Source organism: Lithobates pipiens, unplaced genomic scaffold, assembly GCF_037356315.1.
Source record: "Lithobates pipiens isolate NorthernLeopardFrog02 unplaced genomic scaffold, aLitPip1_a1.2 Scaffold_8, whole genome shotgun sequence".
In the NCBI taxonomy this organism is placed as follows: Eukaryota; Metazoa; Chordata; class Amphibia; order Anura; family Ranidae; genus Lithobates; species Lithobates pipiens.
The window spans coordinates 83,323,705-83,339,865 of NW_027507903.1; the positions used below are offsets into that span (position 1 = coordinate 83,323,705).

Below are 16,161 nucleotides of genomic sequence, written 5' to 3' on the forward strand. Positions count from 1 at the left end.
ATGAATTAAAAAAACAAATTTATTGATACATACAAGAGCAGGAGTAGCCACAGGCAGATGTCATATTATGAACAGATTTGTAATGTTGTATATTGTAGTCGAGTAAAATTTTCCATAGAATAGTCCATAGTGGGAGTACAAGAATGCATTCTAAGCGGTCGACGTCTTTCGTGAACAACCGTTCACTACCTCAGGGGTTGATGCAAACTTAATATAAAACTGTTGAAAATGAAAATACATGCCCATATTCACTTGGCTTACCCCTAGGAATGTCTGTGCCGGGAGCTGTGGTAATAGGATCCAAACAGCCCTGGCAAAACAAACCGGGAGGACGCAAGCCTAAACCAACATGGTTTGGCATCCACGGTGATGACCAGTTATGTGAGAGAGGCGGCTGATTCTCCATCAAAGACGTCCTTGTAGAGATCCTTGTGTCCTAAATACTCCTAGTCCTCCATGGAGAAATCAAGAGTGACATCCTGACACCTTATAGGAACCTCTCTGGTCAGCAGCTCCATCATCTTCTTGGTCACTCCTAGAAACTTCTGCATGTTGTGTCTCTCAGCTTTTAGGGAGTTACATGGAGGCACTGTGATGGTCATATGATCACCTGACTTCAGAAGAGGAAATCTCTCTCCAGTCAGCAGGTTGATATTCTCCAGGGTGAGGTTTAATATCCTCTCAGTCATATGAGCCCAGTCCTCCTCCATCCTCATTGATGAGGTCCATATCTAGGTTTCTTTCCTCTGCTGCCACTTCCAGCAATGTCTTCTCTCTACTTCCTCCCAACGTAGGAAGTAGACTGTTCACTTTGAAAGTGAAGTTCACTCTTCAATGTACATTTCCCCAGAGCTTATTGAATGTGTGAAAGCTTTGGGTATTCTTTGCACAGCATTCGCATGTAAGGAAAAAAAAAACAGCATGCTTGCATACACGTGATTGGGGAATAGAAGTTAGGAGAGCTTCACCTCATTCACGAAGATCTGTAAATAATTCTCTGCAAAGTGAACAGTCTACTTGCCTTTAAGCCTAGTACACATGATGGTAGTATTATCGGATGAACTATCATCTTTTTTTTTATTTATTTTTTATTTTTTTGATGCTAGTCTCCATATAGAAAATAAATAGGTTACTAAAGCATGAAAATTCTCATACAACAGAATAAAAAAATCGGAAGCGTAATGTATTTGTATTGTATTTTTGGACGAAAACTGTACCGATTAAATGAAAATCGTACCAGAACAGTTTTCGTGTTTGTCCCTTCTGAAAAATTTGGATGACAGCTGTGTACTACTCATCAGATTTTCGTAAAATCGATTAGAAAGCAGTATTTTTTGTATAATCCAATCGTGTGTACGGGGCCTAAGTGGAGCAACCTTTATGGATGCAACAGATTTAGGCATTACTTGAGCTTTTGTATGCTGAATAACAGTGATAAACTCACCCATCATATGAAAGATTTTCTATCAAAAAAAGGTAATGGACGATTTATCACATCTGCCGCATCTGTATTTCATTCTTGTCTGCACCTACTTACTGGGTCAGGGTAATACCCTGAATGCATTTAGCTTTGCAGTTGTCAGTAAAGTGATTGGAATTGAGTGTGTAGTTTAATGCAATGAAAAATGTTTTTGTTAAAATAATGTTCTCTGGATATATGCATTGCAAATGTATTCTCAAACTTCATGGTAGATTTTTAGCTGCTTATGTTCTCTAATTATTGAAAAAACAACTGCTATAACGTTTCAATTATACTGTAAATTAGCAGCATATGATTATTACAGGGTTAGGTTACATGGCTGTCTGAAATATGTCTGCCTGCCTGTGAACAGTGACAAACTTAGTGACACTAATTTTGTATCGAAAGCCTGCATCTTTGCGTCCTTTCAGACATGTAGTGTCCTTGGCATGTATCTCTGCCAAGATAACACTCAATGCTTCCAACATAAATCCAATGCTAGGAGAACCTGAGTCAGCTCTGGAGTTGTGCAGATGTCTAGGGAAAGCCGGGGGGCCAATAGCACAAGCAGGAAATGGTAGTTCTCAGGTTCTTCTGTACAGTGTTATATACTGAAGCTAGAACAGGATGACAGGTCCCAAATTTGTGTCCAATTTAATGCTTATCTCTGAATCAAACTATACCACAGCTAGTTTCAGTGGATTGTGCAAGGATTGGCATGTCGTTTACTGCCCCCGGGTAATAAGATTAGCCCGTTGATGGTGAACATAAGTCAGTTTTCCAACCTTCCATCTATTAAATCTTCTGCTCTTGTTGCTTTTTAAATTTGGATAGTAAAACATTTTTTTTTCCTTATACCGTCCACGTCCTGATTCTTGTCTGGTCATTATCCTAGGCTTATGACATCATGCACAGCTCTTGTGAGAGTTTTCCAGGAAGGGAGGGAGGTGAGTCATAAGAGGGCCAATGAAAGCTGCAGAGCTTGAGGTGTAACTCCTACGTGTCTGTGTAAATCTACAATGTGAACAGGCAGCAGCTTCAGCTGCCCACAGTTAAAATGGTTGCAGCCAGACTCAGTGAAGGGAGATTTCTGCAGCATATTTGGCAAGTACAGAATCACAGTATATATAAAATAATGTGCAAAGTGGTTGGATTGAAGCTTCAGAATGGCAACAATGTTTTTATTAGCCTCTTTAGGATTCTCTCCATTTATAACCCCAGCATAGAACATAATTCTTCTTTGTCGCAACTCACTCTTTACTCCATTTCCTGAGGATGTCTGACTTCCAGAATACCAAGGTTTCAGTATTTTAGAGGTGGTGTATAGCAATATGTAACCATTGTCCAAAAACAACCAGTTTGATTCAGTGGCGCTGGTGCTCCATTTTGGGGGGGGGGGGTAGCAAACAAACCACCCCCCCATTCAGTTCTTCAGTCAAACCACCCCCCCTTTCCTCTCACCCTGCCAGCCCCGCACTTACCTCAACTAGGTCACGGATGGCTTCCCCCTGCATCTCCTCCTCCTTGGAGGCCAATACGGTTGCTTCTCCTCCTGGCCAATCGGGTCTGAAGACCCGCTTCCTGATTCGGTGGAAGGAGAAGCATGAAGACAATAGCGAATAGTAATTCACTATTGTCACACAACTGGGTGGGCATTGCGCCCACTCTTTTTTTTTTTTAAAACCAATTAGAGCCTCAGGCTCTAATCATGTGCTTAAAAAAAAACCCCCCATTGAAATCCATGTGTCCGGCAACCCACATGTAGATTAGGAGCCAGGCGCATAGATTAGGGAGTGATCACCACTGGTTGGATTCCATCTTTAAACTTTATAAAATTGGATAAGAATAAAGCCGGCCATACACGGTTCGAATCTCGGCCAGTTCAGCAGGAACCAGGCCAAGACTCAAACCATTAATGGGCAGGATGAATGTACCAAGTTGATCGGTCGATCAACTTGGGTACAACCAGCCTGCTGGATTTACTTGTGATTATCACTAGTGACTGCTACAGCTGCTAGCGATAATAACTGTCTTCTCCCGATGGGGATGAAAGAAGACTGTGATTACCCGTGGTTGCAGAAAAGAAATTCACACAGTCTATGGCCAGCCTAAGAAACACTTCCTTGCTGGTTACAGTTATTAATACTTCCATTGTTTCTTTCCGCCAGTTTTCATTTATCAGCTACACAATAGCAACCTGTAAAGCATAATGTTACAATCGCCCTCTGTCATCCAGTGCTCATAGGATAATACAGCCATATCAGCGTGACCTTGAAATGTATTTAGAACTGTTTACAGTGGACGTAAAATCCCCAGGTTTTATCAGACTGTTTTTGATATTTCTGATCTGTCTGATTGTCAAAGCCATTGTCTAGGTATTTTGCATTAAAGTGGACCTATCTGTAACTTTTAAAGTCCACACGTAATCCACATTCTTGACTTGTCACAATACAAAGTGATAATATAATGCCTTTTAGCACTCTTTCGTCTATTGGTGAGTGACTAGGCCTAGGTTGGGGGAACAATGTAATGCAGTTGTATGCTCACAGAACATGTGTTTCTTCTTGAAATCTATAGCTAAGTCTTCGACTGAAATCAATGAAGAGACAAGTAGAAGAAGCTGAAGAAGAAATTGATAGGCTAGAAAGTTCCAAAAAGAAACTGCAAAGAGATCTTGAGGAACAGATTGACCTCAATGAGCAACTGCAAACCCAGCTGAATGCTGCAAAGAAGGAAGTCAGGTTAGTGTGTACTGCTTGTGACTGGTGCTCAACTAATAAAAACATTACAAATATATACAGTACATTATTTCATAGAATATTTGTATTTATTGGTGTATAACACTCACTTTTTCACCATGAAAATCGGGTGCAAATAGCGTGTGCGTGTTATACGCCAATACATACAAAAAAATTTCCTGAAACTTCCCTCTTAAAATGAATGTGCGTGTTATACACCTGTGCGTGTTATACGCCGATAAATGCGGTATATAATTTTCTTATTCTGTGTGGTGTACCATAACAGAGGATTTACCTTTTAGTGAAGTTCAAACCTCAACACATGTACATTTACTTAAATGGTTGGTGGGGCATGTTCATCTGTGTGCTGAGCTTTGCATCTCAAAAGCAGCACTGTCTACCAAGTGTTTGCTCCTTTTTGTTGATATTATAAAAAAAAAAAAAATCAAAAAAATATTACATTTAATAGAAAGTACACGTTTTATGGTATATTTTGTTAAAGATGAATTCCAAGTATGGCAATTTTTACATACATACATAGGCCCAGGCTGGACCAATATAATTATGTACGAGCCATAGATATGGAATCCCTGTGGAAGCTGGAAATCACTGTGATAGGCACCTATACTAAAGTGAATAGAAGGGCAACCACTCAGCACGGGACCTGGAAGCTAGTGGCGATCACTGTAGTAGTGGTGCCTACTACAGTCATTTCCAGTTTTCCTGTGGAAGCCACAGGTATGGCACATACATTGGGCATTAGCCCAAGCTAGACCAATGTAATTGTGTAAAAATGCTATACCTGGAATTCAGCTTTAATTTGTTGCAGAAGTTGCTTGCATGATAATTTTGTTATATAATGATTAAAAATAGCAATTATTTTTACCTCGCAAGTAGTGAGGGGAACAGTATTCACCTTAAAGTGGAAGTAAACCTAAGCTGTAGAAAACCGTGAGCAGGCAGCATGCTATGTCTCTTCTGCAATAATGCATACTTACCTACTTACTCGCAGTTTCCTGAATGACTGACTTTAGTGTGCATGTGTGAGAGGACGCCATCCCATACTGGCCAATCAATAGGTCAAAAACCCAGCAGCTGGGGAGAAGATGACAGCAGCCAGGGAGAAATGAAACCGCCACATTGCTAGAAGGTTGAAGTGAGCAAATTGTGAGCTTAGTTCTGCTTTAATTTAGTAATACCAATTGTGGCATGTCTTACAAAGAGCAGCCCAGGTTTTAGTTGTGTTTTAATATTTCACAGCCACATGTTCAAAGTGAACCTATGCTCTGTCCATACAGGGCCATGCAACAAGTTCACTTAAATGGCAGCCTCATGTGCAGTTTATCTTTACACCTTTGCTCCCCAGCTGCTCTACTTGGTGAGAAGCATGCAATTCACTCCTCTTCATTCCATGTGACCACATATGCTGGGCACCTAAAATATTAAGCAGCAAGCACCAAGACCATCATATGGGGTGCAGAAGGGTACTCGGCCCTGTGTAGGTTTTAATTCACAACTCGGAGCTTATATGGGGCAAATTCTCTTTTCTCCTAAGGATAAGCAAGGGAGGTAAATATAAGCTGCTAGTTGGGCTGCCATTAAAATTAACTTGTTGCTTTACCTTGCATGCGAAAAAGCACAGGTTCCGTACAATGCAAATTCATGGAATTCAAGGAATCTCGGTAGTTGTTAACTAGGTCGTATATAAAACTACACTGCATGTTCCTAAAGATAGACCCTACCTGCTGAAGGTACAATACAGATAGAGGCATGTCGTTTCACATTTTTGGTCCTGTCTGCTGATCCGCCTTTTCTGCCAGTGTATGTGATTTGATCCAAGATCTCATGGACTTTTCACTTGAGCAAGACCCTGCAGCCTGTCTTCTTCACCTCAGCTCCCTTTCCAAACACAAATATTGTCATTCCTTAGTAAGCTTGCACCCTGTTTTAGTGGAAGTCCACCCCACCCCCCACAGTAAGTTTTTGGATCGAGTCTGAATGACATAATGACAATGAATGAGCTTACTTTACAACAAGAGGTCCGTTCTATTGGACGCTATAGCTTACTTTACAACAAGACGACTTGTTTCTATTGGACTCTATTCACCTTCTCCGACAGATGCACAAATTTGCTGGCCTTCAGCGTGGAGTAGACAGTGAGATTACAGATCAGGGAATGCCTCTTCACCAACCCAAACATCCACCCCCGTTTTCACCCTGTTTTCTTAATTCCCCATCTCTTGCTTTTCTCTTATCTACAATATAACAAAAAAAAATTGTGGGAACCATAGTGTTCTTACTTCAGCAACACATGCTTCCTCTCCTGAAGGTTGATTGCCTGGCTTTTCTTAAATATTACTATTTCTACAAGGGTCTCTTGGGTCTTGAGTGCATTCTCGTTGCTCTGGACATAACTCTTATATGTTGGTCAATTTCCTTTCCAGGATAATATATGATCTTTTTTTCTTTCAAAATTATATTAAAACCTGCAGTACTGCTAACTTGTATGGCTTATCTTGTCTGCTGTATGCTTTGTTGCTACAAATAAAGAATAAAAAAATAAAAAAACACAGGTTCACTTTCAATAATGGCCGTGTCCTAATTATATGCATTTTAGTTTGTGTGCTTTCTTTGATGTATACTTTGTTTATTATGATGTATCTATTTCTTTTCTCCTTCTTTGCAAAGTGATTCCTTACTTTCCTACAGTTTTGTAATTCATAGAAGAGTGTTCAACAAGGAAAGTTTTTATTTTTTTTCGTTTTTCTTGTTTTTTTCAAAAACGACTGTTGGGTTTGGACATAATAAGCCATATGTAGATTCTTTCTACATTTAAAATAGCCTTTTTTCCTGTTCTGTCATTTGCATAACTGTTTGTTTAATACTATGTATTCTTTGCAGCAGACGCAGGAACTCCACAAGCAAGATGTTGAATGACCTTGATGACGATGATGACCTTAGCACTGATGGAGAGAGCCTTTATGAAGCACCTTCCTTATATAAATTTTCCAGAGATGATGGCCTTGCCACCTAAACTGGATCTGTTATTTGGACTGTAAAAGATGAATAACATAGGACACCGTGCACTGTACATTCCATGGAATAAAAAACAGGAAAGCAACAGTTTGGGCTACAAGCCATCCAGCTGATTTGTACAAAACAATGTCTTAAGGATGTTATGCTTTGTAAATATTATAATCCGTATATAATTTGTTATAGAGTATATCATCTTATATTCAAGTATATAATAAATGGTTATCAAATTAATTTAGCTTCAATGACTAATCGCAGTGCAGTTGCTGCAAGCTTTCTTGTTAGCGAAGACCTCAGACATCCAAACAAGCAGCTTTATGGCTGAATGTCATTCCCTTTATTGACACAGCTAACAGTCTGATGTAAATAATTGTTTTGTTTTTTTTGTTTTTTTTGTAATGATTCTTAGATTGCTTTGTTGTTAAATCCAATCTTGTGTCACATTTACAACATGCTTCTCTTGCTATCATGAAATTAAATATTATTTTTTTAATAATGTTATTACACCTATTAAAGAATCTTTTAACAGGAAAATTAAAAGAATGGGATGGAACATTTTTTCTTGAACAAACAAAATTCTAACTGTGAATGTGGTTTTCATTAGGTAAAAAAATATATATACATATATATTGAAATTATTGTTATTTTTTTTAACTTTTAATTTTGTACAATCAAATGGTATATAAGTACGCATTGGAAAACTGATAACATAAATGTAAACAGATTATTCAACATCATCTTAGGTCCACAAGTAAGGACGGGACTATTTATACAACCAATAGACATATATATATATTATAGTGTAATGTCAACACAGGCAAACTGACGTGTCCAAGACGGCACAGTAGTGGAGCTAATTCTCCCCTGAAAGCTGGGTTGCTACAACTCATAGTTAGATTGAGGGTATAAAGGAAAGGGGAGTGGGGGGATACGGAAGGGGAAAATGGAGGGGGGGGAGGCGTACATCAAATTCATTATCATCCTACCATCAATCTGATAATTGCCATGTCTGCTGCTTGCACTCTCTGAAGCACGAGAAGGCAAATGTAATTCCTCTTCAAACATGATATTACATTTGGAATCCAATCATTCCATTGGCAGTTCTGGATACAATCATAGAAGCTTTCATGCCAAATTAGTTGACTGGCAGGAAATATTGTTCTGATGACTATACCACGAACAGTTAAGAGGATTCTAACCGTGTATGGCCAGCTTAAGCGTACGCTCATGCATCCAATAAGTCTCCCACCCTTTGTTTAATCCATGCTTACAGACCTCTTCTCTAAGACACTGTAGTCCTACTGTTCTCATAGTACTTTATAGGGAATGCTCAATGGAGTAAATGCCTAATATTCTTGGATCACAATAGGTCTTGGCATAGGTTTTAATCTATATGTGTGGCAAGTAGGATGAAGAAAGATATGGTTGCCATTTCTTTTAACCTGCTGATGTGTAATTTTCCAATACCTATGACATGCTAGAATGTTTCAGTGAAGAATAGGCACCAGCAGTAAACAAAAAAAGAAAGAAGATCAGCGCTAGTAAAGGTTGGAGCTGCTGGCAATAGAGGATAAACACCACCCTCTAGTAAAAAATAAAAATTGCAGCGCTAGTGAAATAACACACAAAATTAATAAATAATAATATCCAATGCATAAAGTGCGGAATCAGTCCAAAATCTGTGTAACCATGTAATAGTCCATATAGTAGAAATATGGTATACATGGCCACTCACGTTTAAGATGCTAGCGTGGATCTTTTGAAGGAGCCCACTGCTCCTAATGAAGTGTTAGCCCTCGTGCACACGGTCGGACATTCCGACAACAAAATCCGTCGGATTTTGTCCGAAACTTGTGTTGTATACACACGGTCGGACAAAGTTGTTGGAAAATCCGATCATTCGTAACATGATGACGTTATTTCGTTACAACAGGACTACGTTCAGGCTAGTAGCCAATAGCTTTGGTCTAGGAATTTGATCTGAGCATGCGTGGCACTTTGTCTGATCGGAATTCTCTAAACATGATCTGACTAAGTCCGATCGGATCATATTATCGAAAAATTTTATAGGCCAGCTCTAAAACTTTGTCGGTCGGATATTCCGATGGAAGCAGTCCAATGGAGCCCACACGCGGTCGGATTATCAGACAACATGGTCCAATCGGACATTTTCCGTCGGAATGTCCGACCGTGTGTACAAGGGCTTAGACCTAATTTCCTCCATAAAGTTGAAAAATAACAGAAAAAAACTCATAGTGTAGTAGGTTTAAAGCTGCATCAATGTGAAAAAAAAATAGGGGAGGAAGACCTGTGCTAATGACAAGCCGACAGTCTCCGTACCACACTCCAGCCTCCCCACATGCAGTGCAAACTCACCAGACCACATGTATTAACACGCCAAATGATCATTCAATGTGCCCAATAGAGTATCTGGATCAATCACAGCATTATCACCAATCTCCAGTAATACTCAGGATCTCAACAATAGATGTTGGGGGACATTCAGTTGCTCCAACCACCGCATGATACCATATAAATAAAACAGGGCATCATAGTTCAGTACTGTTTATGTAACACGTTTTTATTATTCATTTTAATAAAGTACAAATTGCTGCAAATGTCACCACAATCGACAAAAGCGGCGGCGTGCTGTCACGTCAGTAGCACCGCCCTGCTAAAAGACAATAGCTGACCGGAATCTCAAATACAAGACAATTGAGAAGGCACGATTACCTTTTCTGAGAGAGATTGTCCTCCAGGAGATTTTATAGAATCCATCTACAGGCCTCTACACACGATCAGAAAATCGTACAACAAACACCACTTTCGAAGCGATCGTACGATAATCTGATCATTTAGTTTTTGTGTTTGTCTCTTCGAAAAATTTCAGATGAAAGCTATGTACTATTCTTGTACAATACCAGATTGTACAATTTTTGTTTTATCAGGACAGTACACTGCAACAAAACATAACTTCTGAATTTTTATTGTGTCGTACGAGACTTTACGTAGTTTAGTAACCTTCATTTTTCGAGAAAAAACAAAACTGACGATCATATGTTCGATAGTCTCATTGTGTGTACTAGGCTTAACACTCTTGTTCTTATTGTCACTTTTTTACTAAAATGAAGGGACTATGGACGTTTGAGATGTTTGGTGCTTTACTTTGTTGATTTTATTGTTTCTGATTTGCTTCAAGTCAGTCTTCCCAGTAGCAACCAGCCAGCCTGCATCCCCTTCTGTGAAATGTACCCAGTGCATGTAGTGTCTCACCTGAAGTCAGAACAGTAGTATATACTATAATTAGAAATAACAAGGGACACTTAGCACAGTTGTTAGCTATCCATTGTGCATGGCCTGCTTTCCGTATTCCCCAGACCTGCCCTGTTGCACACTTTGCCCAATGGGGTTCTGGTTGCAGTCAGTTGCCAACAAGTCCCACTACAACTGGGTGTCATGTTGGCTTGATAAATGTTCACTTTATTTAGAAACTAGCAGATTGCCCAACCCTGATTTGAATGTTTTTTTTCCCATTTAACTCAGAACCCATTGAGCTGCTCCCTCCCACCTACACTATAGCTCAACGCACAATGAAAGCATAATGGAATCCAAGCAGAGCAAGTTGTGTTATGAATGTTTAATCATAACACTGTTCTTAATGTCTATGTTCCTAGGCAGGAGCAGAAGTTTATTTTACTCCTCAGTAAACACAGCTGGTCTGGCAGTTGTCACAGGGTATAGTGCTAATTTCTGCAGCCATATTTCCCTACTCCATTCATGATCATTAAAAAGCCGTTATGTATGTGCCCTTCACTATGACTCCTGCAGACTCTCACCCTGACACTATGTACTGTGCATTGTGTTATTGATTTTACTTATTACATTTCCGATTCCCACAGCAAAGTATAGATTTTCTAGTTCAGTCATTTAAAGTTAAATTCTTGTGCAGCACAATCCAAACTGTTTCTTCTGTTACATTATATGTGAACCACATTTTAAACGTTTTTTGGGTATGTGCTGCATTTTACAGCATTGACAAAAAGCCCTACTTGGCAAGGCAATGGGAAAAAAAGTACGTAGAGGTCCCCTGCTTCACCCACAGATTCCAGCACCGACAGTACTCATGGAGTTAGGGTTAAAATAAACATATATAAATATATGTGAGCTGCCACTGCACCTTTTCTTGCCCTCTTAAGAGCATCCAGATAACAGGTTACTTAGACGACCTTCTTCTGAAGAATTCCTCTCCCTTTCAACTATCGGCAAATGTCCAAAGATGATTCAGCTGCTTCAGGCCTTTGGTTGGGTAATCAACTTACAAAACTTCTCGAATGCTCTGCAAAAGATAAGCGAGGAAACTGGTGATTCTCATTGCACTCAACTGACTCAGGAGAACCTGGTACACAGACATATTCAAACCTCTAGGAGACAGCCTTTCTATGCCCAGGTGCGGTGGATCGGCTGACAGGTCTGAAGACTCCTCCATGGCAGCAAGTTTTTGTTATTTGCTTGTGTCTTCCCTTGTCTGCCTCATCCTTCCCTTTTCCTTCTGTTTTTTTCCCCTACTGGTACGCCAGGGCCTGGAATGCAGGTGCGTACCAGGACACGGCTCCCTCCTATGGGTCACGGCTCTGGCATGCTTCTACGCATGCAAGATCCTCGGATGAAGCCGAGGTTTGGTTTCGTGCATGCACCGCACGCCCGGGATCCCGGCAGCTGCACAGGCATGCTAATATGGTGGTGACGTCATTACAGCGGGGATATTTAAATCCCTGCGAGCCCCTGTCATACTGGAGTCACTGTGGGCACCTTGCGACAGTTCCTCCATGCAACAAGTTCCCAGGTTGTGGTAAGCTCTGCAAAAAGAGAGACAAGAAAGGCACCACCAGATAAAAAACAGTTGCATTTATTTAAAACACACAGGTGCATACATCCACTTACATAAAGTTTAGGGGATTAGGGTAGTTTTGTGCAGCACGGACAGAAACAGTTTACAACCAAAGGCAAGACCTACGATATTGGTGAGTTGTATAATTGCTCATCAGACTTTGTAGTGTATTGCCTACGTTGTCCCTGCCACTTACTCTATGTGGGCCGCACTATTCGCCCACTTAGAGAGAGGTTTAGTGAACACCGTAGGGAAATTGAGACAGGTAAGGACAAGCACAGTGTCCCTGGTCATTTTGCACAGTGTCACAAAGGTTCCACGGATGGGCTAAAATTGTGGGTATTGGAACAAATGCCCAAAAATATGTCAGACGCAGAAAGTTATTTTAAGCTTTGGGAATGTGAAACTTTTTGGACATATTCCCTTGATGCCCTGTCACCTGGTGGAATAAACGAAGCATTGGAATTGTCCATGATTTTATAAAACTACTCTTCATACTTGGTTTGTTTGTTTACCCTCATATACATATCTTCTATAATATTTGAAGGATAAACCACATAATTTACTATATAAACCATCATATTATCTGTCAATAATTTGGGTTTATGGAAATTTATATAATATGATACTAATTTTAGTACTAAATATAAATTTTTATCAATTTTTACTATATTTTATTCCATCAATGTATTTTTGCATTACATATATCTCTCGGTTTGACAATTAGTTTAGATATTCAAATAACAAAGTATTTATGTATAATGAATTCTAACCATGCACTGGTGACACCAATATAATATATATCAATTCTTTCTAAATTTGTTTAGTTTTTAACATATCTGTGTAGTACACCTATCAGTGTTGTAATATTAGATTCGATATATATTTTTAACCAATTCTAAATATATGATTGCATTTTTATGTATACATTAACCACTTTCAGACCGGACCATTTTGCTGGTAAATGACCAGAGGTCTTTTTACAATTTGGCACTGCGCTGCTTTAACTGGTAATTGCGCGGTCATGCAATGTTGTACCCAAACAAAATTTGCGTCCTTTTCTTCCCACAAATAGAGCTTTCTTTTGATGGTATTTGATTGCCTCTGCGATTTTTATTTTTTGCGATATAAACGTAAAAAGACCGCAAATTTTGAAAAAAAATGATATTTTCTACTTTTTGTTATTAGAAAAATCCAATAAACTCAATTTTAGTCATACATTTAGGCCAAAATGTATTCAGCCACATGTCTTTGGTAAAAAAAAAGTCAATAATTGTATATTTATTGGTTTGCGCAAAAGTTGTCACATCTACAAACTAAGGTACGTTTTCTGGAATTTACGCAGCTTTTAGTTTACGACTGCCTATCTCATTTCTTGAGGTGCTAAAATGGCAGGGCAGTACAAAACCCCCCCAAATGACCCCATTTTGGAAAGTAGACCCCCTAAGGAAATTGATTAGTGGCATGTTGAGCCCATTGAATATTTTATTTTTTTGCCTCAAGCGATTGAATAATGACAAAAAAAAAATTTTTTTTTTTTTTACAAAAAGTTGTCACTAAATGATATATTGCTCACACATGCTATGGGCATATGTGAAATGACACCCCAAAATACATTCTGCTGCTTCTCCTGAGTACGGGGATACCACATATGTGGGACTTTTTGGGAGCCTAGCTGCGTACGGGGCCCCGAAACCAAGCACCGCCTTCAGGCTTTCTAAGGACGTAAATTTTTGATTTCACTTCTCACTACCTATTACAGTTTTGAAGGCCATAAAATGCCAAGATGGCACAAAACCCCCACAAATGACCCCATTTTAGAAAGTAGACACCCCAAGCTATTTGCTGAGAGGCATTTTGAGTCCATGGAATATTTTATATTTTGCCACAAGTTGCGGGAAAATTACAAACTTTAATTTTTTTTAATTTTTTTTTCACAAAGTTGTCACTAAATGATATATTGCTCACACATGCTATGGGCATATGTGAAATGACACCCCAAAATAAATATTGCTGCTTCTCCTGAGTACGGGGATACCACATATGTGGGACTTTTTGGGAGCCTAGCCGCGTACGGGGCCCCGAAAACCAAGAACCGCCTTCAGGTTTTCTAAGGGCGTAAATATTTGACTTCACTCCTCACTACCTATTACAGTTTTGAAGGCCATAAAATGCCAAGATGGCACAAAACCCCCACAAATGACCCCATTTTAGAAAGTAGACACCCCAAGCTATTTGCTGAGAGGCATGTTGAGTCCATGGAATATTTTATATTTTGCCACAAGTTGCGGGAAAATTACAAACTTTTTTTTTTTTTCACAAAGTTGTCACTAAATGATATATTGCTCACGCATGCCATGGGCATATGTGAAATGACACCCCAAAATAAATTCTGCTGCTTCTCCTGAGTACGGGGATACCACATATGTGGGACTTTTTGGGAGCCTAGCCGCGTACGGGGCCCCGAAAACCAAGCACCGCCTTCAGGCTTTCTAAGGGCGTTACAGGTTTGAAGGCCATAAAATGCCAAGATGGCACAAACCCCCCCCCAAATGACCCCATTTTGGAAAGTAGACACCCCTAAATTTAGGGGTACACTAGTAAGACTAGGTAATAAATGGCGGGTGCCCTGAAACTATAAAAAAATAACTAACCAACCAGCGTCACCTGTAACAGTTATATGGTGATCACTGGTGAAAGGGTTAACTAGGGGGCAATCAGGGGGCTTTATGCGGTAGTATATGGGGGTCCCTGGCGCTATAAAAAGCTGCGGCGAACCTAAATACCTACCTGCCTAACTAGCGTCACCTGTGACACTAATACAGCGATCAGAAAAACGATCGCTTATTAGGCTGGGTTCACACTGGAGCGATGCGGGAACGCCACGAATCCGCGGCGGGTTCCCGCATCGCATGCCTCCCGGCGGCAGTTCACACTGCCCTATGCGAACTGCTGGGAGTGTCAGTGAAATGTTAATGACACCCCCAGATCAGTTCGCATATCGCAGTGCGATCTGCAAACTCGGATCGCATGGTGTGAACACCCATGCGATCCGATTCTGCTGCGGGCCAAAAAAAGGGTCCCGTGCTAATTTGCGGCGGGTGCGGCGGGTGCGATGCGAATTCAGCCATACTATCTGTATGGCTGAACTCGAATCGCACAGAGATCGGATGTGATTTGCACTGCAGTGCGGTGCGAATCACATTCGTTCTCATAAACCGCTGCAATGTGAACCCAGCCTTAGTGACACTGGCGACGGGGGGTGATCACGGGGTTAAACCTTTATTGGGGGGGTTAGGGGGGTACATTAGAACTAAAGGGGGCTAACCCTAACTGCCCTAACAGTTATTACAGTCACAAATGACACCAATGCAAAAAAAAAAAAAAATAAATAAAAAAATAAAATGACATTGGTGTCACTGTGACTGGGGGGCAGGGGTAATTGAGGGGGTGATCGGGGGGGGGGGGGGTGTGAGTGTGCCTGGCATGTTCTACTGTGTAGTGTCGTGTTGGTGCAACTCACCGATCCTCTCTCCTCGGTGTCGGAACGAAAAATACCGACACGGAGGAGAGATTACATCACTTCCTCTCCTGTGTTTACATTACAGGAGAGGAAGTGATGTGACGAAGGATTTCTATTCGTCGGGAGCGATCGCGAGGGGGTGGCCATGAATGAATGGCCGTCCCCTCATCCGGGATCGCTCCCGAACGAATACCGACCGCCGCAGGCACCGGGCGGGGGCCCGATCGGGCCCCCGACCGGCGGGAAGGCAAGGACGTACATGTAAGCCCATATGCCTGCCCGTGCCATTCTGTCGACGTACATCGTCGTGCGGCGCTCGGGAAGTGGTTAATGTGTGCATAAAAAAAGGAACAAAATACATGGATATTCATTTGTATTGAATAATTTTCCCCAATTCTCCTGCCCCTCTGCTTATTTCTCCTATTCCCTTTTTCCAGTATTTTTCCATTATTATTATTTTACTATTTATCCATGTATATATATATATATAGGCCCAAACCAGTGAATCCCCTCACCTTGC

General features: G+C 40.5%; 1 protein-coding gene across 3 annotated transcripts in view; it reads left to right on the forward strand.

Moving 5' to 3' along the window:
• Positions 1-7,726, forward strand: part of CGNL1 (cingulin like 1) — a 164,642-nt gene extending 156,916 nt beyond the window's left edge. For 2 of the 3 annotated variants that reach the window (XM_077472210.1, XM_077472211.1), the window contains exons 18-19: positions 4,037-4,200; positions 7,099-7,726. In XM_077472210.1, coding sequence (XP_077328336.1) covers positions 4,037-4,200; positions 7,099-7,231 — 297 coding nt within the window. In that variant the 3' untranslated portion in view covers positions 7,232-7,726. The remainder of the gene's footprint in view (positions 1-4,036; positions 4,201-7,098) is intronic. The other variant, XM_077472212.1, reaches the window with a different exon arrangement.
• Positions 7,727-16,161: the final 8,435 nt, after the last annotated feature.